Source organism: Lissotriton helveticus, chromosome 9 (genome assembly GCF_964261635.1).
Source record: "Lissotriton helveticus chromosome 9, aLisHel1.1, whole genome shotgun sequence".
NCBI classification, from domain to species: Eukaryota; Metazoa; Chordata; class Amphibia; order Caudata; family Salamandridae; genus Lissotriton; species Lissotriton helveticus.
This window is the reverse complement of record NC_136070.1, coordinates 150,688,971-150,715,298: the sequence shown is the minus strand read 5'-3', so window position 1 is coordinate 150,715,298 and position 26,328 is coordinate 150,688,971. Positions and strand designations below refer to the sequence as shown.

Here is a 26,328-nt window from a genome sequence, read left to right as displayed (position 1 = left end):
ATAAATCATTTTAGGTTTTTTTCTGTGGGGACTACCTTTCAAGATCCGTACAGATCATAAACCATTGATATTCATATTTAAAGGTGGAAGAGGTTTGAAAGGAAATGTGACACCCCGGATTTCAAGGTGGTTACTATCTGTCATGTAATTCAATTTTGAAGTTGAGTACGTTATAGATAAGAAAAATTTGATTGCTGCCTATCTATCAAGAATGCCCTTGGATGAAAGTTGTAATGACATCTGCAGTGATATTGTTGATAAAAATGATATCAATAAGGTGCGATGGCTTTGTCCTCAGGGGAATGGGATAGAGCAAGGGAGTGTGATCCTGTGCTATTGAAAGTAGAATTGAAGATTGTCCAAGGTTGGGAGCTTAACGATTGCAAAGATGAGGAGTTGGGAGAACTTTTTAAATTAAGAGATGAGCTAAGCATAAGTGAAGGGAAAGTCAAGAGGAGGGGGCAGTTAGTACCTCCCAAGGGAGTATGCAAGCAAGTTCTAGGTATTATACATGAAGGGCATCCTGAACGTGGTATGTCCAAACGTAGGGTCAGAGAATCATTTTGGTGGCCTGGAGTGGATAGTGAGATAAAAGCTGTTGTAAAAAAAAATTGTCATATTTGTGCGAATGGCGACAAATCAAAAGTTGTGCGGCAACCTCCTTTAGTTTGCATTACATTTCCGTCAAGAACTTGGTATAGTTAGCTATTGATTTCATTGGTCCTGTGGGAAAGCTGGGATGTAAGGACAGATTTATTCTTGTATTGGTAGATTACCATTCTAAGTGGTTTGTGGTGGAGACTATGGGTGAGGTAAACACTGCAAATGTGATAAGGTTTTTGGAAAGAGTTTTTCTTGAAGAAGGAATACCTGCATTCATAGTGTCTGACAATGGAGTACAGTTTGTTTCTAAGGGGATGGAGGATTATCTGAAAAGGATGGGTATTACTGATGAAAAGTGGCTCTTTTTTTACCCCAGGCGAATGGCTTGGTAGAAAGAGTCAATCGTATTATAATGGACAACATTCAATTGTCACTTGCCAATGGGCTGTCCTGGAGACCAGAATTGAGGAAGATGATGTGGACACATAGGGTCACTCCACATTTTGCCACAGGTATCCCTCTGTTTGGGTCCCTTAAAGGAAGAGAACCAGGAAAGAAGGAATGTTCCATATGGTTGTGTAGAAAAAAAACAAGGTCTGGATTGATCGGAGTGGCGTGAAAGAAAAAGTGAAGACAGGAGGTAGGTGCGTAAAATTTGAGGAAGTGTGTGAAGTTATGGGTCCAAGTGGGTGATTGGTTTGTTGTATGCAAGAATGAGTGGGTTTGTAAAGGTGTAAGTAAATATTTAGGACCCTTTCAGGTTAAGGATGGGAAAAGTAATGTTGTGAAGTTAGATGATGGGTCTACTTGGAGTTTGGGAAATATTTGTAAAGTATGCGAACCTTGAAGTATAAATTATTCGATTTGTATAGAGTTCCTTGACTTGTAATCCACATTGTTTCATTTTCAAATGTATAGTTCTTTCCCAAGATTGATTGTACCATTGTTACTTCTCATTGTATATATGTTACTAAATTTGTTTTTGTGCCATATAAAGGGGCGGTGTGCAGAAATGTCATGTGATGTCATGGAGACTGTTACCTAGCTATTGTGTGGAATTCTCTCTGAGGATTCTAGGTGGGGGCAGTTGAAAGAGAGCACCGGTGGTTGTGGATGCTTCTCCATGCTGGTGATGCTATGAAGAATAAACCTACATATAAAGGTGAAGGCTCTTCTTTTCACTTAGCCTATAGACAATAGGTCTACATCATGGGTGCTCTTCTCCCTGGAAAGGTCCCTCTTCAAGTGTGTCTCACCTATTTGTGCACCCCACTAAAAACCCAAGTACGCTATCCAAACAGCTGCAACTTTGTTTTGTATAAGTGCTAAGGACTGGCCAGAACAAAATAACAAGGGGCATTGTTGTTCGGCATTGCACATAATGTTCAGTAAAAATCCCAGGAACATGCAGGGAGTCAACACATCGATTAGTTCTCATGTGAAAGCAGTCTTTGAAATTGCTGTAAAAAATAAAGAAGTGTAGTAACGTGGGCAAAGCAGCAGGCAAGCTGCAACGTGCTCATGCTAAGTTAGTGAAAAATGACAATGTCCCTAAGGGCCACATCACACTCCGGTCCTTAAACAGCCAGGGCCGAGGTTCCATGGCCTGCAAGGACTGCCTCTTCGAGACGTACGGCCGCCTACCTTCTCCCACACCTGTCTGGGTGGGATGTGCAGGTCGTCCTAGGCACTCCCATCACTTGCTTGAGGAGTCTCAGGCGGGTCAGCTAACTCCTCTGCAGGATGCAAGCAGTGGAAGTGGAGTCTCTTCTTAGTGTCTGTGCATAACCTGGATCGCCTGCCATCTTGGTAATCGCCATCTGGATCGGAACCACTCCGAGTCTGGGGCTCCAGTCGGGCAGCGGAATACATGTAGCCCTGGACTTAGAGGGGTCCCGGGATAGGCTGAATCCGCTCTAGTGCAAAGGGAAGGCGGCGGAGGTCAGGGAAGACACTCCTATACTGGCGCCATCTTGGACACGGCCCTGTGTACTTCGTTTTAGTGCACTATTTAGAGTCCGCTTCCTACCACAACATATACTTCAAACAGGTTTTATAGGAGGTGTTAAAGTGCCAAAGTTGTCCATACTAATCCAATGTCTCTGAAGGTATAGTACATCTATATTTGGGACGGGTCACTGTTGCTTTCTCTAAAAATGTGAAGCTGAATGTTCACGGTTTCAATAGTGTTTCTCCATAAAGTCCCAGTAAGAAACATGGTAGAGTGCTCACAAAATGATGGCCGTGCTTTGTGACCTCAAAGCTTGCATGGGAGCCCCTTTCATTCCTTGTTGTTCTCCCATCTTCTTTAGGAAGAGGCAATATCTCATTATTCTAGTAAACACTTCTATCCAACTGAGCCAAAAGAATAGAAGAAGCATTTGTGGTGTATTGTTATCAGTATACTCTGAATATGAAACTAAGGGACCAGTTGAGACTGAGGCTTTCTGGAGCGGCTGGGCTTCATGAATTTCTTGAATGGGAAAGATCCTTAGCATTGGTGTGCCTATGTTGACAATGTATTTTTTGGGGCTGGAGTGCTGCTCCAGGGAAAACATGTATTTTGTTTATAACCGTAGACTTTATTATATAGATATTTCCTTTTTCAAAGTTGAAATGAAAATAAAATGCCTGCTCATAGTAGATTGGTATCATTGGGTAGAATTCTACTCTATTGAATTGTTACATGATCTTGCACGAAGGTATGATGTGTTTATGAACTTAATGAATATAACCATGCCAGAGAATTTGGTGCAGAACCATTTGTTCTTATTTTGATTATTTCCTAATAGCCATAAATGATGATTCATCGACCAACCTATTTTAAATTGTTAGAAAATAATTACTGTATTTTCATAAACGAATTCTGTGCAATCTATCGCTTTGACAAACGTTTCAGGTTTCGAGATCATATACAGAATAATCTGCCGAGAGAATGTTTGTCAGCGGAAAGATTTATTCAGCTGCGCAAGGAACTGGCTTCTATGAATGGTCACGGAGGAGAAGAAACATTACCTGCAGACAGCGCTCCAATAGGCCTTGAAGAACTGACTGACCCAGCACAGGTAAAATGTTGCCAGAAATAAAAGATTTTCTTTATCCATTTGTCAACAGAAAACAATTCAAATACTTTTTGTATTTCATGGCAAATTAACAATTTTTTTTGATTGCTGTTGATTTTTCTGGCCTACACTCCATTTGGTAAAATATCCGGGACACATTCCTTTGGCCTGGAACACCTTCTTTGCTCCAGGACTTGCCTGGTGGACCACACTTACACATGAACTAAGGAGCCAAGTGAGTGGATGGCGTTAATCATCTGAAGTATGTAAAATGGGTCTCAAGCTACTTCGAACATGGGCCCAGAAGCAGTCTTCTGGGATGTTCGCTTACTAAGCAGAACCAGTTCGCGTTTATCACTCTCCTTATGTAATGTAGTCTTCAGACAGATGGGTATTGTGTATTTAATTGTTATAGTTCTTGCACACAATGCAGAGACAAGATGTGTAGACCTTTTTTTAGAAGAGGGGTTCAAGATTAAAGCAAAGTTATCTTCTGTATCCAATGCTTCAAATGTATATTAAGTATCTCCTTAACATTCTCACAAGGCAGTTTTTCATATGGGCTAGTCACCACGTTGATTAGTCTAGAACTTTAAACAATTTCAATGATTTTGCATTGTTCACTTCTGATTCTCACCAGCATACCAGTGCTTATGTGCCTAGGTCTGTCCAGTGTTAAATAGAGTTGTTTCATCTAGGGAATTTCAAATAAAATTTTAAAAAAAAGAACAAGTTACTTAACTGCTGCTGGCCGCCCTCCGCCTCGGCGCTGGGTCTTCCATATCCCAGCAGACACTGGGACTACGTCACCTCTTCTATCCCTCCACTATACTTCTCAGTCCAAATAACTGAATAACATATCCACCACTCAATTTACTTTCCTATTTCACTATGCAAATTCACCACTAATCCTCCATGGGTTGCGGAGTATCATGCTACTCGCTGGAAAAGCGCTTTAACACCATCTGAGGTAGGGAGCGCTATATAAATGCAAGCTTTTTTCCCTCTTCTAGCCCACCAATACCCTTCTTTTCCAAATAACTGACTAACATATCCACCACTCAATTTACTTTTGTATTTCACTATACTAATTCACGACTAATCCTTTATGGGTTTTGGAGTAGCATGCTACTTGCTGAAAAAGTGCAATGACGCCTCGTCAGGAGTTGTAAGCGCTATATATATGCAATTACAATACAGACTCCCTGTCTCTGCAGCGCCGGGACTGGCCTGAGTGGGCTGAAAAGACGCTCTGCTCCTGTCAGGGAGTCTGGGGTTTCTCTAACCCAGTTGTTCAATGCAGCCGGGTTAGAGAAACCCAAGTGTGCATGTGTGTTTTGGTCGACCTGTGAGTGCACATAACACTCCTTCTCCCCATCCCATGCCCTGACCCCACTCCTCCCTGCACACGCTGGCTGAGCCAGCAGCATAAAAATAAAATAACGATATATATATATATATATATATATATATATATATATATATATATATATATATATATATATATATATATATATATATATATATATATATATATATAATTTTTTTGCTGCAGGCTCTGAGCCACTGGGGCGACGCTCCTCTGCCATTGCGGAGGAGCCGCACCTGTATACATAATCCCTACCTATTGGCTTTCAGGATACAGTCATGAATTGAAAGTGTCACTGATTCAAAGATATTGAGAAAGCCACATCCATGAGTTAATCTAGCCGGCAGACTGCTATGTATCTTTTAAGGTCAGATAGACTTCAAAAAAGGGGAGCAATCCAATACTTCTAGAACCTCTAGATTTTTCACTTCCGAAAGCATCAAGAAGTCTGTATGACTCCTGGCTGGGGACACAGCTGATTTTCTTTGCCACAATTAAGGACAGTTGATCTTCAGAGGAAGGATGACTTAACTTGCATGCAAAGTGCCCATATCAAATGAGATTTGAAAAAGTTGCTCATCCAGTCTCTTGTCCTATCCATGGCCAATTTTTTAAAACTAAATTGTTTTGCTTTTGGCACCACATGCGCAGTCTTGGTGCCTTTCAATAAAAGAAACACATGACACATAGTAATTAAAACATTCACATTTTTCGTCAATAGTGTGATTTGTATCCAGCTGAATAAAAGCTTTTTGCTTTATTGACAATTTGTTGATATCTAGTTTAGGTCTGGCAGCACTTAGCAGGTTTCCCAACTTATCGTAGAAAATAAATTAATCAGATGTGTCATTTTTACTTTTAAAAGCACAATGTAGATGGTCCACTTTGTTTTCAGATATTGGTCTTGACTGTGAGCCATCAGCAGGTTTTAACAAAGAGCATATTCAAAATGTTGTAACTATGTAGAAAGGGCCATCGTCATGCAGATCTGTTATGAACCAAAATCCTTCACACCAACAATTCTTTGATAAGTCAAAAGAATGCAAAAGGATATAATGGGCTTATATTCTGGCATCGCAGTCTGTTTTCTAACTAGATATTAAAAAATATTCATGTTGTAATGGAGTTTGAAGTGCTATCATCTATTGCAATGTGTTTCTATCTTGCAGTAAATAAAACGATTTAAAACAGAAGGAAAATGGAGTGGCATGGAAAATTTTATTTGGCTCATGTAAGGTTAGGAAGCTAGTCATTTTAAGAATGATGCAAATCACTAATTGTCAGAAAATGTATGGTGCAACAGCTAACTATTTGTTTTTTTTTCTTATGGTTCTCATTCAGCTAACAACCGAAATTGAAAACATGCGACATAGAATCATTGAACATAATCAAGAAGTCTTCAACCACAATGAGTATGAAGTTAGCAAGAGGTGGAATTTCGAAGAAGGCGTAGGTTTCAATTTTTAGTTTTACCCTTTAAATGTTTTGGGATGGAAAGTGTCAGTAGAAGGGTACCCGAGGGGCAAGTATTGATATGTTTATTTTAATAGAGTATAGAGTAATTGTTAAGGGACAGCTAATGTCCTTTTTAAAAACCACCATCTGTTTTAGCTTTGACCAGAAAATACTGTTGTCTGTTGTTTTAGTTATCCCTTTTGTTGGTTGTTACAGTATTGCATACGAAACATCATACAATTACAGCATAGTTGCAATGGGTCATAAGTTTTTTACTGACATTTCTTAGTTTGCTGACACTGTTCAGGACTTCCTACTACTTGTAATCTCACAGGTGCTAGCCTTTGTTTATATCTGACTGGTTATAAAACCCAAAGTATCTTGTAAGTGCTTATGACCATCTCAACTCAAACATTTGTTTTAAATTTTCCTTTTGTTGTTTGGTCAAACCTTTCAGTTATGAATAGCATAATCTTATAATGTCCATGATGCTGGACGTATCTGTTGAGATTTAAACTCAATCCTCCCACCATTTGCATAAAACCAAAATCTCCCAATTTAGCATGCTTTCATGCCAATTCAGAACAAGCAGTCGTAGTCAACAAATAGAAGTCTTAACTTAAAATCAGCAGTGGAGCACTGCTCCATGACTATCAATTTCGTTTATTTTTCTGCTTAATAGTTGGTATACTGCAAAGGCCCACAAGAGGGTCCTGAAGAGTAATTGTCCATCCAATTAAATAACTGTTTAGAATTGCCTCTCAAGAATTAGACTGACTATTTTACATTAATGGGCACATACACTTTTTTTTCTTTTCTTACTTTTTTGATGGTGTTTGCATTTAATTCATAAAGATAAACATACTTGTAAAACCACCATGTCATTTTGGGGCGTGATTATAGTGTCTGCTAGTCCGCATTCTTTTAGTAATATAGGTATTAATCATTTCAACATTGAGAGGTGTTGATTTTTTTAAACATTTCTACTTGTCCCAGGGGCATGTTTCAGATATCTACTTGTCCTGTAAATAATTTCACTTGTATCTTATGGTGCTGAGCAGTGAGGCGTACAATTAATGCAACGTGTTCAGAGAATCGAGGTTTTTAGAATAGCCTTTCAGATTATGCCAGTGCTCATATTAGACAATGATTTAGATTGTAGCAACACTCTCATTATGCCACCTTTCCTGAACTAGACATGCCCGTTCTGGGAGTAGACTGGAAATGGTCATTCAGGGTTAAAATGGCCAGCGAGTCTGAGCACACAGACAAATTTACCTGGATTTGAGTATTCAACTCCTCTCACACTTGAAACTGTTGGAAATTACTCCTTACATGAGCAGAAGTAAAACTGTTCCAGGGCGAGAAAATGAAACTGCAATAGTTCAGCAGATTCTTAAATGTGTATGTATACCCGTGCATATTTGCTCATGCGAAAATAAAATCCACAACGTTTAGGAAAGTGCCCCTTTTTGACATGGTCACCCCAATTTTTGCCTGGTATCTAATGCAATTTTGACAGACGTGCACTGGGTTGCTGCTAACCAGGTCCACAGGGCCATATCTCTTTTCCTAAAACTGTACAATTGTTCCCCAATTGTCTTTACTTTTAGCACCCCCTATAAGTCCTTAGTAAATATTATCCCTGGTACCTAGGGCATGGCTACTAAAGAGGGTCTCTAAGGGCTGCAGCATATATTGTCACCCAAACAGACCCCTCATCACACTCATGCAGACTTCCATGGCAGGCTGTGTAAAATTGTGCACTCAAAAGTGAAGATACGACATGGCACATACTCTATGTGCCATGCCCAGTAACACTGCATACAGTATTCGTAAGTCACTCCCACAGCAGGTATTACAGCCCTAAATCAGGGTGCAATATATTACATGTGAGGACATCTGCATGAGAAGATGTACCCCTGTGAGGTCTAGTCCAATTACTCGATAGTACATGCAAGCAGGAAAGCCATCTGGAGTACATGTACTGGCCCACTGGTCATTACAAGTTCCCCAGCTACATGATAGCTCCACTGAAATCTATGGTGTTTCTCATCAAACCTCTTTTTCTTAACAAATGTGTACTGATGTCAGTACTAGATTAATTATGACCTGCACCCAGAGGACCCCTTAGAGGTGCCCCATAAAAACCTACCACCCTCTAGTGTTCCCGCTCACTGGTATTGACCAGCCTGCCACCACAGATGCACTTCTGACCCCCTGGAGGTGAGAGGCTGCACTCTCGAAGGTCAGAAACCATGCCTCCTCTGGCTGGGGGTTTTGTCACCTCCTCCAAGCAGGAGGCTTCAGAGGCCTTTCACCTTTGATATGTGACCCCCGCTTTCCCCAGACAGGGGACATGCCACCTCCTACCCTTTGCCCATTTGGCACCATGGCAGGTGGGAAAATTAGCTAGTCAGGCGGCGTGTGTGAGAAAGTGCCATCTTTCTTGCATGGTATGCCCTCACTTTTTGCTGAATTGCTGATTTGCTTTGACTGAGTGTGCCCTGGGCTCCTGCCAATCAGGTGCCCAGGGCCTGTGTTCCTTCCCTAAAACTGTGTTGAAACTAAAACCCAATTGGCATCTCTTGCCACATGTCAGTCCCTAGTAAATGGTACCCTAGGTACCCAGGGCATTGTGACCAGCGAAGACCCCTAAGGGCTGCAACACTTGTTGTGCCACCCTTAGGGACCCTGTACCCTGACACACACACTGCCTTTGCAGGCTGAGTGTCCTGGTACAGAACTAAACAAAGAGTCGACATGGCACACATCCCTGTGTGTCATGCCCACAACCACACAAACCTGGCATACATCAGCCACTCCTCTAGGTGGGTGCCCTATGCCAGTGGTGTGGGCACATGTGCATGAGCCCTGTGCCCCTACAGTACCCAGGTCCATTCCTGGGCACTAAGTGCAGTGATGCCATTAAAGAGTATATGGTGCTGGGAGGTTGTCATTACGAACTCCACAGCACCATGATGGCTACACTGAAGACTGAGAAGTTTGGTATCAAACTTCTCAGCACATTAAACCCCCACTGATGCCAGTGTGGGATTTAATGCCAAATGCACGACAGAGGGCAACTTAGAATTGCCCCCTGAACCTAACCTACAATCCACGTCTGGTCTGAGAGGCTGTCTAGGCGGCCACACAGCAGACATGTTGCTGGACCCCTGGGTTGAGAGCCATCCGCTCTCCTGGGCCAGCAACAATGCACGTCCTGGGCAAGATGCTAGGTCTCCTCTCCCAAGATGGGCAGGGGAAGCTTCATAGGCATGCCACCTTTGTGAGCTTCTCCAGGCCACTTGCTGTACTCAGCAACCAGCCCCCACTAGTTCTGACCCCACTCAGACTGGAAGACTGAAATCCTAAGTGAGGAAAGTGGGTGTGCCAGCCTGTGCGAAATCCACCCCTCAAGTGGGAGAGGCGAGGTGAAGCATGACTCCTGACTACCGCCATCTTGAAGATTGGGAGCCCTACCCAATCAGAACTAGGCCCCTGCCCCCCTCCCACAAGAGAGGAGCAGGATAGGGTGTGTACTAGCCCCAGGACAGGGACCTTTTGGTCCCTGCCCTGCCTGTAACGCCCCTAAATTTCGTATTTAGGGGCACCCTAAATCTTCCTTACTCAGATCCCGATTTGAAAACAAGAAAGAAGATCAAGTAGACCACCTGCCGTGCAGCTGCTAATAAGAGGACGACGCCAACTGACTTGGCCCCAGCACTACAGGCCTGTTGATCCTGGAACCAGCTCCTGCTAAATCCCGGCGTCTCCTGCAGACAGCAACCTCAAACTCCGGAGGACCTGCCTGCCTTGAACCTCTTAAAGACTGGGACTCCCATGAGCAGTGGTTCTGCTCAAACAGCAATACCTCTGGTGCCAGCCAGGAACCGCGAATCCAGCACACTCTGCACTCGTCGAGCACGGCTTGTGCCTGAGTGGTCGAAGACCCTGATGACGCCCCCCGGTGATTGCGACCTGGAATCTAGTGCCCAAGGACCCAGACGACTCCTGCAGCCTCACAGCAAGGGACCCCTCCAACCGTGGCCAGCAGAGGGTAAGATTTCCTGATGTCAAAAGACACCCCTGCACCCGTCGCCCCACGGCCCCCTGTGCCCTACTCCTGGGTGCCTAACTATCATCCAAGATCCCAACATACCCCTCGAAGTGTTGGTCGCTCCTGAAGAATCTCCATCCCCGAGCGTGCAGCCTTTGTTCATCTCCCAAGATCTCCATTGAATAACATTGAGCGCCCGACTGCTCTAAAGCCCCTGCACCCAGCTGCCCGAGTGCCCCTGGCAGTGCAACCTTTGTCCTAACCTACTCCCCCATTTGCCCTGAGCAAGTGACCAAGAGCCCACCTCCCACAGCCGCGTGGCCTGCTTGCCAGCAGCCACCAACCGAAGGCCCCCTGCCTCTCATTGGATAACATTGGGGATAACTACCTCTGCACCCGGCTACCCCTGTGCCGCTGAGGGTGTACCAACTGTACCTACCTGACCCTGGGAGACCCCTGAGTCTATGCCCAGAACCTTAACTCTGCCAGTCGACTACTTACCCAAAAGCCGGTTACTCACTTTTCTTCCCTAGGGTAGCATTGACTGGTTTCACTTTGAAATTCTTTTAAGTGTGGAGTTTTGAAACTTTAAACTATTCATCTAAAATCAGCCGAACAACGAATCCCGATTTACTCACCTGTTATCAGGAGAGAACACAGTGCTACATCTTTTAGTCCAGCACTGACCCTGAAAAGTAATTTTAACCATACTTACCAGTAACTTGAATTTCCTTCCATAGGAATCCATTGTATGATTTTCACCAGAAAAGTTTCCCAAATTTCGATTTTCAAAAACTACAAATATTCCTTAAAAATCGCCTGTATGACGTAAACGCATTCTTTCAATTGTTTACAGGAGATGCACCGGGGCTGGATCCAGGATCCAACACTGAGTTAGAAAAATGTAACGATAACACCATTTACCTGCTAAGTGAATTTCCTCCTATAGGATAACATTGGTGATTCTAGGGGAAAAAGTTTCTAAGTGTCAACTTTTAAAATACAATAATATTCCTTAAAAATCACTACTGTAACCAAAACGCTTTTACTTATCTGTTTACACGAGATGTCCCAGGACTGTATCTAGGATCCAGTCCTGTGGATAGAAAAGTAATCCATAAAGTAACTAATTGCATTTATCTAGAAATTTCCATTGAGCTCAATGTTGCATTGTGTTTGAAATTGTGTTGCCTATTGCAACAATTGTAATCAAAAAGTCTATTGCCTATTTGAAAAGTATTTAACTAAAGTAACTCATTCTGAGAAAGTATATTTTGATACCTTGTTGGTTATAAAATAAAACTATATATTTTGATGCAAAACAATTGGCCTAGAGTTCAGTTCTTGAGTGTGTGAGACCATTTGCTGACTGAGCGCGTACAACAAATGCTTTACACTGTCCTCTGATGCTGCCTTACTGCTCGACTAAGCTACCGCTTTAGAGAGTAAGGTTATATCTAACTTTAGCCTCTGCCAAACCTCTGGGGACTGTGGACTCTATACACACTGTACCTTACTTTGGTCCAGTATATATAGAGCCTCTTTCTTACAGCATGTTCACAATCAGTTACACGCCCTAAGGTGGGCTACCTGAAGTGAACATGGAAAGTAGAATTCCACCATCTTGGTTTTTGGTGGATACACAGGATCAGGGTTATGCCCACTCACCTTGTGAAGTGGTTATATAGGGGATGTAAGTACCCCAACGGTAAGTAGTCCATTGGCTTTTAATGCCCTAAATTCTGTATTTATTTCGTATTGGCAGATCGTTGATAGATTCACATGCTTGAATCATTCCCAGTTGTTGAAGTGGGAGTCCCACGGTACTATAATTAGGCTATCCTGTTTTAGGTGTAAACCTATAATAACTGATCAAACCCCACCGAAAGGAAAAAAGGTCTCACCAGTGCAGGGCTAAAAAAATCCAAAATCCTGCAGGTCTAGTACCTTGAAAAATCTCCTCGAACTTACTGCAACCTACTTGACCTCCGTCTCTAGAAGTGGAGCAAATGTGACAAGATAACAAGATTTGAAGGCTTCTTTATTGCTCATTAACTTAAGAGCAATAAAAATGCCTGTAATCTTATCGTGTCACATTTGCTCCGTTTTCAGAGACAGAGAACAAAAGTTAGTATGTATTCCTACTCGCCAGAAAGGGCGAGTAGGACCTAAAACTAGCTTGCCCTCGTTAAATTCAGCTCACATATGCAAGCGGTCGAGTGGATTTTTCGAGCCCTGCAGTGTAAAGATATCAACACTGAGAAAATACCTTTACAACCACAAACTAAATGCCATTCAAAGAAAGGAAAAGAGGAGTATAAATGTCAATTGTATTCCTTTTTGAAGGGACCAATACTATGGATCTGTTTTTTAGGTCTCGCCCGAGCCAGCGCTGCCCTGCGAGACATTTAGTAAGTGGGTATTGAAAGTGCTTCCACAGGATTTTGCTGGCCTCAAGCTTGCGGTTACGCGCGCGTGCGCAGCTGCCATCTGTCTTTCCTCCAGTCAGGGGTCATTAAGTGCATCGCGATTACTTTCGCGGACGTGTCACTTTCATGGCCGCGTGCAGCCACTGCTTGTTTTAAAAGATTCTCACCCACACCGGCATTAGGCATGCTTCATCTCCGAGTCCTCGCCCGGCACATCTCACATTACCGGGCAGGTTCAACCTCACCTTTGGAAGGAGCACTTTGTTGTGAATACTGTGTCCTATTTTTCGATTTGGCGAAGGTTAAAATAGCCTAGAGGCTGAAGTACCGAGCATGAAACCCGTACTATGCTTTGAATAAGTCAGGAGATCACGCTCCCAATTTGCACTAAGAGGAACCTCTTACCTAATAGCTACACTGCAAGGTCATACCATATAATTTCTATAGAATGCACTCGGATTGGCTGCCTTGCACACAGCTAAGCGTGTGGTACAGCTTACATCACTTCCATACGAACACTTTCGAGTCAGTCTCTATGTAAGAGTACGCAACTGGGTCACCATGCACAGCCCTAAGAAGGTTGCGTTATACAGACCGATAAGGCAACGTGCTTCACTGCCACATAAAATCTCCGGGGTCATTCACTATGTACAAATACATATACTGCTGTGGCAGCCTGTCTCACTTCCACGGTAAAGTAGCAGGTGATTGGCCATCAAACACACAAGACTGTTCAGGGAACCTGTCGTGTTCTTACAAAGCCCCCAAGAACTCTACTAGCGAACATTGGTACACATCACTGAAGGATAAATAATGCTTACCAGCTTTTAAACCAGCCCTTAGTACCTTGGCTCATTCCCCACGGTCGGAACCGAGACCAGTCTGTCTAGTTGTACAGAGTACCAGCCTTCTTTGGAATAATTTCCATCGTGTGATTGTAAGGGAAATATGTGCATGGGAAGAGGGGGCCTGTAAGCATCGGGAGTAGAATCACAACTACTCCATAATCACCCAGCCAAGCCCACAAGCCACAGACCTATCGCCACCTGCCCACAAGCGTGACCCGCACCCTCCTAGTCCCAATAAACAGCAATCTAAGCCAATACACCTGCCTTCTTCCTTCAGACATGCCTCCCCCTTCAGCTTCCAACCGTTCCCTTTCATCCTGAAGAGATACTAATTTAAACCTTCAGCTCTACCCGTCCCGAACTCCCCCTGTTTTAACTTCAATATACATAGACTCGACCTCATCACTTCGATTCCGGTCATTGACGCGGACCGTCAGGCCTACCCACGCGGTGAGGCCTACACCTCATGGAAAGGACACCATTCAAAAGATGCCCCGGGTGTGGAGCCAAATTTTCACACATCGACCATCACGAGGTTTGTAACTAGGTTTGTAACCTGTGTTTATGACCGGAACACGACGAGTCGAGCTGAACAGCTTGTGCGTCCTTTCGATCAAAGAAGACCATTCGAGATCGGAGTGCCCGTCGTTGCGACATGCAGAGATCATCTCCGGAACCGGTGGATATCTTCGACGAAGGTCCATGTGTCCCCGAGGAAGATTCCGATCTCCTGATCGTATCTGAGGCAGACGACTCCGATGACTCCATACCATCAGGTCAACGCGTGAGTACGACTGCCCCCTACCCCAGCCCCAACACCTAAACCAAAGGCGAAGGTCAGAACTCCGCCTTCGGGGCCCAGTCGAGACCGAGACTTTGCTTCGAAAGCCCCGCCATCGAGCTCGGCTCTGAAGAAAATATTAAAGCCTTCCTGTAGCTCCATACCGAACAAACCGAACGTGCCGATACGACCAGCTCCCTCGGAACCGAAAAGTCCCAGTTCCAAAAAGGACCCAAAACTGTCGACTCCTAAAGACAATACGGCACCGAAACCAATGAAGCCTGTTTCCGAGGCTTCCAAGCTGACCAAAACAGCTTCCAGTCCAAAATCTTCGGTGCCGAAACCTACAAGGCCTGCTACCGATGCCTCCAAGTCCTAGAACCAGGCCTCAACGCTGAAAACGATACCTTCGGTGCCGAAAACCATGCCAAAGGACTATACAATAACTCTTAAGGCTAAAGACGAGCAGAAACCAGGCCCGGAGCCGAAAAAATCGTCGCCAAAAGCAATTTCTGAAGAGCTTTTTAGACCTGATCCTTTGCAAAAGAGGATATACATAGACCCAGAAATATGATATGTATCCACCACAACACACAAGAAGAGGAAGTCAGATACAGCACCTACACCTTCAGTGCCTGTCAAGAAGGACTGCCACATCTCCTATGCACCCTTCTTCTCCTGTATCTGCCTCTCCTGCTGTCCCTTTAAACATTTCACCTCAAAATTCTCCTCTTTATTCTCCACAACATACACCTCCTCAGGATGCTGATGATGATCAGTATAGCATGGGGGGAGGGAAAGACCCAGATGACCCTTTTCCCTACCCAACAGGTTCACCAGACTGGGAGTATCCAAACCCACAGGATATACCAGATATTCCTGACCCACATATATACCAGATATTCCTGACCCACATATATATATCCATTTAAACCTTCTCCTCCAGAAGACAATATTGGGTTTGGACACTTGATTAATAGGGCTGCCATCTATCACAATGTCACCATGCATTCAGATGAGGCAGAGGAGGACTTTTTACTAGAAACTTTTGAACATTCCCAAAAATCTGTGCAAATACTGCCAATGATTAAAGGAGTTATTAAACATGCCCCAGAAGTGTTTAAAGATCCTGTACGGGCTAGAATCATAAACCCAAGGATAGAAAAAAAGTACAGAGCAGCTCCAGGGGATCCTGCTTAAATTAAGGGGCAGCTACCATTAGACTCCCTAGTAGTTTCAAACGCTAGGAAAAGAGCAAATACACAAACATCAGGAGAAGCACCACGTCCTGATAGAATCATAGATGCTTCAGGGAAAAGAATAGCTGCCCAAGCTAGTAATGCATAGTGCATTGCTAACACACAGGCCCTCCTCGCAAGATATGATAGGGCTCACTATGATCAGCTAGAGAAGCTATTACAACATCTACCTGATCAATATAAGGCACAAGCAGATGACCTCATACAAGAGGGTACGCTTATATCTAACACCTCCATTAGATGTGCACTAGATGTGGCAGACACTGCATCCAGGGCAATAAACACCAGTGTCCTTCTTAGACGTCACGCGTGGCTACGCATTTCAGGATTTAAGAAAGAGGTACAGACTACTAGCTTAAATCAACCATTCAACCAACACCAGTTGTTTGGTCCAGAAGTAGACACAGCTCTTGAAAAAATGAAAAAAAGACACTTACACAGCCAAGTCTTAGGGAGCTTTGCAGTCCACCCAAGCAAGAGGCTCCTTTCGTCGCTCCTTTTACAGAGGAGGCTCCAAACAGGCTGGAGCAGACAATTCAGCTTCCTTTAAAACTAATACACAAGCATCCTCTAATAAAGGAGACTTTAGAGGGGGCTACAGGGGTAATAACAATAAGAGAAGAGGTCGAGGTAACAACAACAATCGATCCTCTTCCACCACTAAACAGTGACTGCCTTCAGCTCCCCCAACAGCATACCATTCCTGTAGGGGGGTGATTAACACAGTTCCTACCTGTCTGGAATTCCATCACAACAGACAAGTGGGTAAGACAGATTATCCAGTATGGTTACTGCCTAGAGCTTACAGCTACCCCTCCAAATATGCCTCCCAGACAGCATCCAGTGTCCACAGAACATCTAACGCTGGCCCAACAAGAGGTTCTCTCATTGCTACAAAAAGATGCAATAGAGATTGTTCCATTGCAACATCAAGGAACAGGGTCTATTCACTCTACTTCCTAATACCCAAAAAGGATGGGACACTAAGACCAATTCTAGATTTGAGGCCTCTCGATCTGTATATACACTCAGATCATTTTCACATGATCACTTTACAACAAGTGCTCCCATTATTGCAACAAGGCGATTTCTTCACTACACTAGACCTCAAAGACACCTACTTTCACATTCCCATACATCCTTCTCACAGGAAGTATCTCAGGTTTGTGCTAGGACAACACTATCAATTAAAAGTCCTTCCATTCGGGGGAACAACAGCACCAAGAGTGTTCACAAAGAGCTTAGCAGTAGTAGCAGCAGCACATCTCAGAAGACAACATATCCATGTCTTCCCTTACTTAGACGATTTGCTCATGAAGGCCAAGTCATTCAACCAGTGTATTCAACACATCTCACACAATTGAGACACTGCACAACTTGTGGTTTACAATAAACCACACCAAGTCACATCTACAGCCCTCTCATGTACATCAATACCTAGGGGCTACCATAAACACCAATACAGCTCTAGCTTATCACAGTCCAGCCAGGATACAGAGAATTCTAGCCCTAGTCGCAAGGTTTCAAAACCAACACTCTCTCCCAGCCAGAGTGTTCATGCAACTAATAGGCATGATGGCATCTTGTATTTTTATTGTACTATATGCAAGACTGCAAATGCTTCCATTGCAGGAATGTCTAGCACATCAGTGGAATCAGGCACAAGGACTACTGACAGACCTGGTGTTGGTAGACAGCCGCACACATCGCTGTCTGCAGTGGTGGAACACCAAAAACTTGTCCAGAGGGCGGCCGTTCTTCGAGCCTGTTCCACAAATAGTACTGACAACAGACGCATCCCTAACAGGATGGGAGCATATCTGCTCCACCACACAACTCAGGGAAGATGGACTGCTCAACAAAAGGTGCTTCACATCAATCACCTAAAGTGGCTGCCGATTTTCCTAGCACTAAAATCCTCCCAAGTACACATACAGAACAAAGCTGCCTTAATCCAGACGGACAACATGACAGCCATGTACTACATACAGAAACAAGGACGCACACATTCATTCCCTGCAACTCTCCCAGCTCGCACAAAACATTTGGAGATGGGCCATTCCACAAAAAATATATCTGCTTGCAGAACACCTTCCAGGAGTTCACAATCAGATAGCCGATCTGTTAAGTTGACACACAACAGATTCACGAATGGGAACTACATCTGCAAGTTCTTCAACCATTCTTTCACAAGTGTGGTCATCCAGACATAGACCTGTTTTCCACACACGAAAACGCAAAATGTCCAACCTTCGCCGCCAGGTTTCCACACCTGTTGTCCGAGGGCAATGCGATATGGATGAACTGGTCAGGCAGATTTGCGTACGCTTTTCCGCCAACCCCACTAAAACCACTAGTGGTACGCAAGCTCAGACAACAGTTTCTCAAACTGATTCTGGTAGCTCCCACATGGGCACGCCAACCGTGGTTCACAACGCTGCTAGAACTCTCTAGTTCCACACCAAAAACTGTCTCTCGTACCATTGATGTTAATGCAGAACCATGGAGACATCAGGCATCCAGATCCAAATCAACTGAATCTGGCGATCTGGCTCCTGAAGTCTTAGAGTTTGGTTACCTTAACCTGCCACTAGACTGTATGAATATCATTAAAGAAGCCAGACAACCTACTACTCAATCAATCAATCAAAGCATTTTTATAGTGCGCTACTCACCCGGAGGGTCTCAAGGCGCTTGGGTGAGGGGGGTCCGCTACTGCTCGAACAGCCAGGTCTTCAGTTGCTTCCTGAAGGAGAGGTGGTCTTTGGTCAGGCGGAGGTGGATAGGGAGGGAGTTCCACGTCTTGGCAGCCAGGTAGGAGAAGGGTCTTCCTCCCGTTGTGGCTCTTCGGATGCGGGGGACGGCGGCGAGGGCGTGGCTGCGTCGATTGGAGCTGGCGGGTGGGAGTGTAGAAGGTCAGACGGTCGTTGAGGTATCTTGGCCTTGGTTGTCGAGAGCTTTGTGTGCGTGGGTGAGGAGTCTGAACGTGATTCTCTTGCTGACGGGGAGCCAGTGCAGGTTTCTCAGGTGTACGGAGATGTGGCTGTGTCGGGGAATGTCAAGGATGAGGCGTGCTGAGGCGTTCTGAATGCGCGGGAGTCTTTTCTGGAGTTTGGCTGTGGTTCCGGCATAGAGGGAGTTGCCGTAGTCCAGTCGGCTGGTGACTAGGGCCTGGGTGACCGTCTTCCTGGTTTCGGTGGGGATCCACCGGAAGATCTTGCGTAGCATGCGTAGGATGTCGAAGCATGACTAGGAGACGGTGTTGACTTGTCTGGTCATGGAGAGGGAGGAGTCCAGGATGAAGCCCAGGTTGCGTGCGTGGTCTGTTGGTTTGGTTGCGCAGCCCATGGCAGGGGGCCACCAGGAGTCGTCCCAGGCGGAGGGCGAAGATCCCAGGATGAGGACTTCCGTCTTATCTGAGTTCAGTTTCAGGCGGCTGTTCATCATCCATTCGGCTACGTCTTTCATCCCTTCGTGTAGGTTGGTTCTGGTGGTGGTGGGGTCGTTGGTGAGGGAGAGGATCAGCTGGGTGTCGTCGGCGTAGGAGATGATGTTGAGGTTGTGTTGGCGTGCGATGGCCGCAAGGGGGATCATGTAGATGTTGAACAGCGTGGGGCTGAGTGATGATCCTTGTGGAACGCCGCAGATGACTTCGGTGTCCTCGGAGGCGGACTCTGTGTTCTTCCGGTGAGGAAGATGATGATCCATTCCAGTGCCTTCTCCTGGATTCCGATGTTGTTGAGGCGCTGCACTAGGGTGCTGTGGCAGACCATGTCGAACGCCGCGGAGAGGTCCAGGAGGATGAGGGCCGCTGTTTCCCCGTTGTCGAGCAGGGTTCGGATGTCGTCAGTGGCTGTGATGAGGGCGGTCTCGGTGCCGTGGTTGTCCAGGAAGCCGGTTTGCGAGTGGTCGAGGGATCCATTCGTCTCGAGGAAGGCGGCCAGCTGTCTGTTGACTGTCTTCTCGATGACTGGCAGGAAAAGGAAGGAGCGAGATGGGGCGGTAGTTTTTGAGGTCGGTGGGGTCTGCTGACTGTTTCTTCAGTAGGGTGCTGAGTTCGGCGTGCTTCCAGCTCTCTGGGAAGGTGGCGGTGTCGAAGGAGGCACTACTAGAGCTTGTTATGCTGCTAAATGGAAAAGATTTGCCGTTTACTGCAATAATAATCAAATTGATCCCTTAGATGCTTCCATCTAAAAAATTATCTGTTACCTTCTACATTTACAAAGATGTATTGTAGCTTATTCATCTATACGTTTACATCTTGCAGCCATTGCCTCATATCTGCAAAACAGACAACATATGTTGTTTTTTAGAGTACCAGCAATAAAAGCTTTTATGGAAGGATTAAAAAGAAATATTCCTCCTAGGTTACCACCCTCTCCAGTGTGGAACCTAAACATTGTCCTTACAAGGCTCATGGGACCCCCTTTTGAACCTTTACACAAATGTGAACTATATTTTCTCACATGGAACACCGCTTTCCTCGTTGCCATTACCTCTCTTAGAAGAGTTAGTGAAATACAAGAATTCACTATACAAGAACCTTTCTTACAACTACACCGTAACAAGGTGGTTCTGAGAACTAATCCTAAATTCCTTCCTAAAGTAATTACTCCTCTTCATCTAAACCATTCAGTTGAGTTACCAGTGTTTTTTTCAAAACAGAGACTGTATCAGAAAGAGCTCTACACACACTAGATGTCAAAAGAGCTCTTCTCTATTACATAGATAGGACCGAGTCCTTTCGCAAAAAAAAAGCAACTATTTGTAGCCTTCTCTCCACCACATAAAGGCAATCCCATTTCAAAATCAGGCATTGCAAGGTGGATTGTTGAATGTTTAGAAATATGCTATCGCAAAGCAAAACGCACATTAACAGTTCTTCCTAGAGCGCACTCCACACGCAAACTAGGAGCTTCCATGGCTTTCTTAGGAAACATTCCTCTCGAATACTTATGCAAGGCACCAACATGGTCTACAAGACACACCTTCACTAAACGCTACTGTGTTTATGTGCAAACCAAGCAGCAAGCTGCAGTAGGCCAAGCTGTCCTTAAAACTCTCTTTCAAACTACTGCAACAGATACAGGTGACCACCGCTAGGGGAGACACTGCTGCACAATCGATGCTAAGTGTACAATCTGAAGCTCATATTCCTCAAACAGAAAATTATACTTACCAGTATGCATCTGTTCTTGGCATGTAGAGCTGCAGAGTTGTACACGCCCTCCTGCCTCTCCGGGACCTGTGTTCTTTCCAGTCTTATCTTAATTAGATATACACGCATGGACATACTTTATTCTTTCTACTAACTCCATCATTTCCCATCATGGCGAAAAACAATCTAAGAATGGAGCCGATGCCCATGCGCACTATCGTTCAAGGGAGGAGTCCCCTATATCGTGACTACAAAGACTTCTTCCAAGACGACAACAACATGCAATCATCCGAGCCCAACACCAGGTGGCGATCTAATGCTAAGTGTACAACTCTGCAGCTCTACATGCCAAGAACAGATGCATACTGGTAGCATTTTCATTCTTCCGTTGGGCTTTTTTCAGTTTTGTTGTCTTTGGTAAAAGATGCAGGGTTTTAGGTCTTATTTAATGAATTAGTATTAAACTGTAGAGAATCAGGAAATATCAAAATCATATTTGATATTTTGGCAATGTTTGATTCATTCACTGATAAAATGGCTGGTTTCATAAGAATCTTTCCCAGTATGTACCATCCCATTTTCCCACAGACAATGAATGGGTGAAACATCAGCCCCCTTATCTAGTGAGTCATTATTATTATTATTATTTTATATTTCTTTTTATTAAAACAAACATCAGCATAAAAACATTTCAGTGGGTCAATTACGGTAGCTGAGCAAACATCCTGGGACGACAGGATATACAAAGTTCAAGAAAAACGTCGGAACTTCAGGGGGAGGGGATATCATCGGATACAACCTCAAAGTGCGGTGTACAAATTTCTCCCCTGTAGCTATTCCAAGGTCCCCAGATCTTTGACCATTTTCAAGGGTGCCCCCTAGCAACATATGTAGTCTTCTCCCTAAACATACACCAATCTAAATTACTTTCCCATCCTTCAAGCGAGGGGGCCCGCTCCTCTCCCCATAGCTGTGCGATATCACGTTTGGCAATCATATAGCCCAAAGTGACCCATTGCGTCTGTGAGTTGTTAATGAGTCACTATTGATAGTAGGTGAATTGCCAAACACCCCAAGCTTTAAACATTCAATGCAAGGTGTAGTGACAGGTATATGTGATAAGAGTGCTGTCACCAAGCATCTTGGATAATGGTGAAAACCTGACACCAGACGTTTCGAAAGCATGGAATGCAGTGTCACTTGGAATGCTGCTGCAAAAACTCTTAAGTTCAAGAAAGACTGGAGTGATATTATTTTTATTTGCAGTAATTCGGCTACATATATAAACATGTTGTGTGGTGACCAGTCAAAATCAATACCTGAGCTGAAGTGCTTCCCTGTAAAAACTCGTGGATACTGGCTAGATGGCATGCTGAAAGCATCTTTACAACTTCAGAGTTCTTGAAGAATGCTAATGACGTTGTAGACTGTTCTGGTTTTCTGTTTCATTATGTGCGGGAACTAAAACGCAAATATTTCTTTCTTTGTATGACATCTTTTTTTTTTTAAATCTTTTTTTTTTATTAACAGCAAGAGAGGTGAGAAAAACAAAAAAAAGAATACATAAACAAAGACAGAGCAAATCATTTCAAAACTTAAAAGGAAGAATATTCTTGCACAAACTACATATAATGCATGTAATAAACAGAAAAATGTATATTACAGAGGACGCCGTAATGATATATTACATTGTGAATCAAAAAAAAAAAGTTTGATATTCTCACATTCTAAATAAAATTACCCCAAATTTTGTTAAATTTACATACAGATCGGACCCCACGAAGCTTAGCCAAAGCCGCCTCCATATTATAAGTTTCGTTGACCAGGGCCCACCATTCCATTATATGTGGGGGCTGAGTAGAAATCCAAGCACGAGCGATAGTCAGTTTTGCACACGATAACAGAATAGTTATTAGGGACTGTTGGGGAAGAGAACCTTCATGTATGTCTAATAAGATTAAAGAAGGAGAAAGAGAGGGTGGTCTAGTCAATTTTAGTTTCAGGGCTCGATCAAGGGCAAGCCAAAAATCATTTAAGATGGGACAGGAAAACAACATATGCTCTATGTTCGCACCAACCAACGCACATTTCGGACATTTCGTGCGATCACCTGTTAGAGTATTTGCCGACCATTTAAGAATTATTTCGGGGGTATAGTATAACATACAAGTCGTTTTAAACTGTTGCAATCTTAGACTTGATGATTGCACCAGATTGTTAAGATTAGAGAGAGAGTGGGCAATTTGGTTGGAATTAATCGAAACTCAGTTTCGAGCTCCATTTCTCCGCCAATTTGGAGCAATCGTCAACTCCGTATGAAACAAAGCAACTATACCCTTCACTAATAAGAGATTTTGTTTTGAGTGAGTATAAATAATTCCAAATGTCCGAGTCTAAAACCTCTAATATCTTCATCTTACGAATCAAAAAGTCATAGATCTGCATATATTTAAACCTCATCTCCTCGTTCAAATTATATATTTTTTTAAGTGTGATCTTTGTATGACATCAAGGAAAAAGTCAACCCAACTGTGTAATTTAGCCAGTGGTTCTCAGTCCTAGAGGCTGTGAATGCTATATTATCCATTTAGCGACTGTTTGCAGGATGTTTGTCACACACACACACACACACACACACACACACACACACACACACGCTCTCGCTCTCGCTCTCGCTCTCGCTCTCGCTCTCGCTCTCGCTCTCGCTCTCGCTCTCGCTCTCCCTCCCCCTCTCCCCCTCTCTCTCGCTCGCTCTCTCTCGCTCTTCTCCCCCCCCTCTCTCGCTCTCCTCCCCCCTCCCCCCCCAAAACTGTACTTTCAACCTCCAATTGGCACCTCACTGGCCACATGTCAGTCCATGGGTACCTAGGGCACTGTGGCCATGGAAGGGCTGCTGCACTTGTTGTCGCCCTTAGAGGCCTCGTACCTTTATTTGTGTATATATATCATACACACATGCACTTTGGTGCAGAACAAAGTGTGAAGAGTCTACATGGCACACATCCCTGTGTGCCAAGCCTGCAACCCACTGCCCTGGCATAGGTCAGTTACCCTCTACCTGGGTGCACTATACCACTGGTGAGGGTACAGGTGCATGAGGCCTGTACCCCTACAGTGTCTAAGCCAATTCTTAGACATTGTAAGTGCAGTAATGTCATTAAGAGTATATGGTGCTGGGAGTTTGTCATTATGAACTCCAACGCACCTAAATGGCTTTACTGAGAAGTTTGGTATGAAACTTCTCAGCACATTAAGTCCACACTGATGCCAGTGTAGGATTTACTGCAAAATACACACAGAGGGCATCTTAGAGATGGCCCCTGAAAAACGACCAGCCTCTGATGAGTTCCCTGACTGGTACACACCAGCCTGCCACCACAAGACATGTTACTGGATCCCTGGGGTGGGAGACTTTGCTCAATAAGCCCATAAACAAAGCCATTCCTTGGCTGAGGTGTTCACACCTCACGCAGGCCAGGAAAAGCTTTCTGCGACAGGGGAGCTTCAAAGGCCTTGCAGCCTTTCGAATGCGATCCTCAGCCTCTCCTACCAGTAGCAGGCCCCCTTACAGTCTCCCCTCCTTTTCGGCAGGAAGACAGGCGGCAAAAATTAGCCAGCCCACATGGTGTGCCCACCTCTGCCAACCCCACCCCTCAGGTGGGGGAGGCGAGGTGAAGCCAACTCTTCAGTGCCCGCCATCTTGCAGATGGCTGGCACTCCCCAATCAGGATTAGGGATTGTGCTCACTCCTTCACATGGGGTGAGCACACCAAGGGTGTAGTCACCCTAAGGTCAGTAGCCAATTGGCTACTGAGCTCGAGAACCCTAAAATGCCCCCTAAATAGAGTATTTAGGGGACAGCCCTGAACCAAGTAGACAGACAAGCAACGACCAAGAAGAAAAGGACCGAACAGCTGTGCCGAAGCTAAGAGGAGGAGGGTGTTCACTAACTTGGCCCCAGCCCTACTCACCTGTCCCCACCTGGAACCTGCCGAAGCAAACTCTGGTGTGTACTGCAGTCAGCAACCTCAAGAACCCCAAGGACCTGCCCTGCCTTCCAAAGAAAAGTTTCCTGTGAACACCGGATTTGTTCACCCACAGACACAAGCTTCGGCCCACACCGCGAGTATGCACCACTCAGCACCTGTCGCCCACGGCCGAGTGGCCAAACACCACGAGGAGGTCTCCCCGGCGATTCTGACCTGAGATATGGTGCTCTCTGACCTGCCTCAATTCTCCCAGCGAAGCCTGCAACCTCTTTCTGGAGGATCCACGCGACCGGAGCTGGTAAGAGAAACCTGAAGCCTAAAGACACCCCTGCTCCCGAAGCCCCACGGCCTTGGGTTGGCCAACCGACACTGTCGCAGCATCCCAACTTGCCTCTCCAACCGGTGGTCACCTCGAAGATCTTCGTCCCAGAGCCTGCATTCTTAGTTGAAACTGGAGAATCCCCATTGAAACCACCCGACCCCAAAACAGCACCCTGCACCCAGCCGCCCCGGTTACGCTGCGGGTGCACTTTTTGTGCTAAACAGTATCGCCCTGAGCCTAACGCCAGGAGCTTTGCTCCCACAACCCAGTGGCTTGCTTGTAAGCAGCCACCAACTGGAGGCCCCCTACCCCCCATTGGATAACATTGAGCCTCAGCACTCTGTACCCTGCTGCCCTAGTGCCACTGAGGTTGTAACAAGAGTGCATCCTTGACCCTGGGGGAACCCTTGTTCGAACCTCAAACTCAACCCCAAAGACCGAATACTTACCTGGTAACCGATAACTTCATGTTCAATGCAATTGAGCTGTAGATCACATGCTGTGCATAGCTCACCATCTAGTGTTGGGTCCGGATGTTTGCACTTTATTTTTCTTTGAAGAAGTCTTTGCAGTCACGAGGTAGGTGACTCTTCCTTTCGGTGATAGTGCGCATGGGCATCAACTCAATCGTTAGAAAACTGACAGAAAATATTACAATTGGGCAAAACTGATTTTACTTACCTTTTCTCTAGGAAATGTCCCAGTGTGATAACTAGGCATATCACACTGAGTAGAAAAATTAATTTAAAAAAAGTAATCTAAAAAGTAACGAAAAAGTAATCCGTACAGTAATTTCAATACCTTGTCTTACTTGTATTTCAAACAAACTGCATTTGAACTTGCATTCACTTTGTAACACTGCATCATATTTTGCAAAGCATTTATTTCACTTACATGTGCCAGGCTTGGCTTGGTTCTAGAAATAAAATAACTTAATATTTTTATACAAACAAAATTTGTCTGAGTGCAGTCTTTGAGTGTGTGACGACATTT

At 44.6% G+C, this 26,328-nt stretch overlaps 1 protein-coding gene across 1 annotated transcript in view; it reads left to right on the top strand.

Annotated features, from left to right (window-relative positions):
• The window catches only part of PRPF39 (pre-mRNA processing factor 39), a 464,264-nt gene that overhangs the window by 196,120 nt on the left and 241,816 nt on the right, over positions 1-26,328 (top strand). The window contains exons 7-8 of the mRNA XM_078659680.1: positions 3,503-3,668; positions 6,376-6,483. Coding sequence (XP_078515806.1) covers positions 3,503-3,668; positions 6,376-6,483 — 274 coding nt within the window. The remainder of the gene's footprint in view (positions 1-3,502; positions 3,669-6,375; positions 6,484-26,328) is intronic.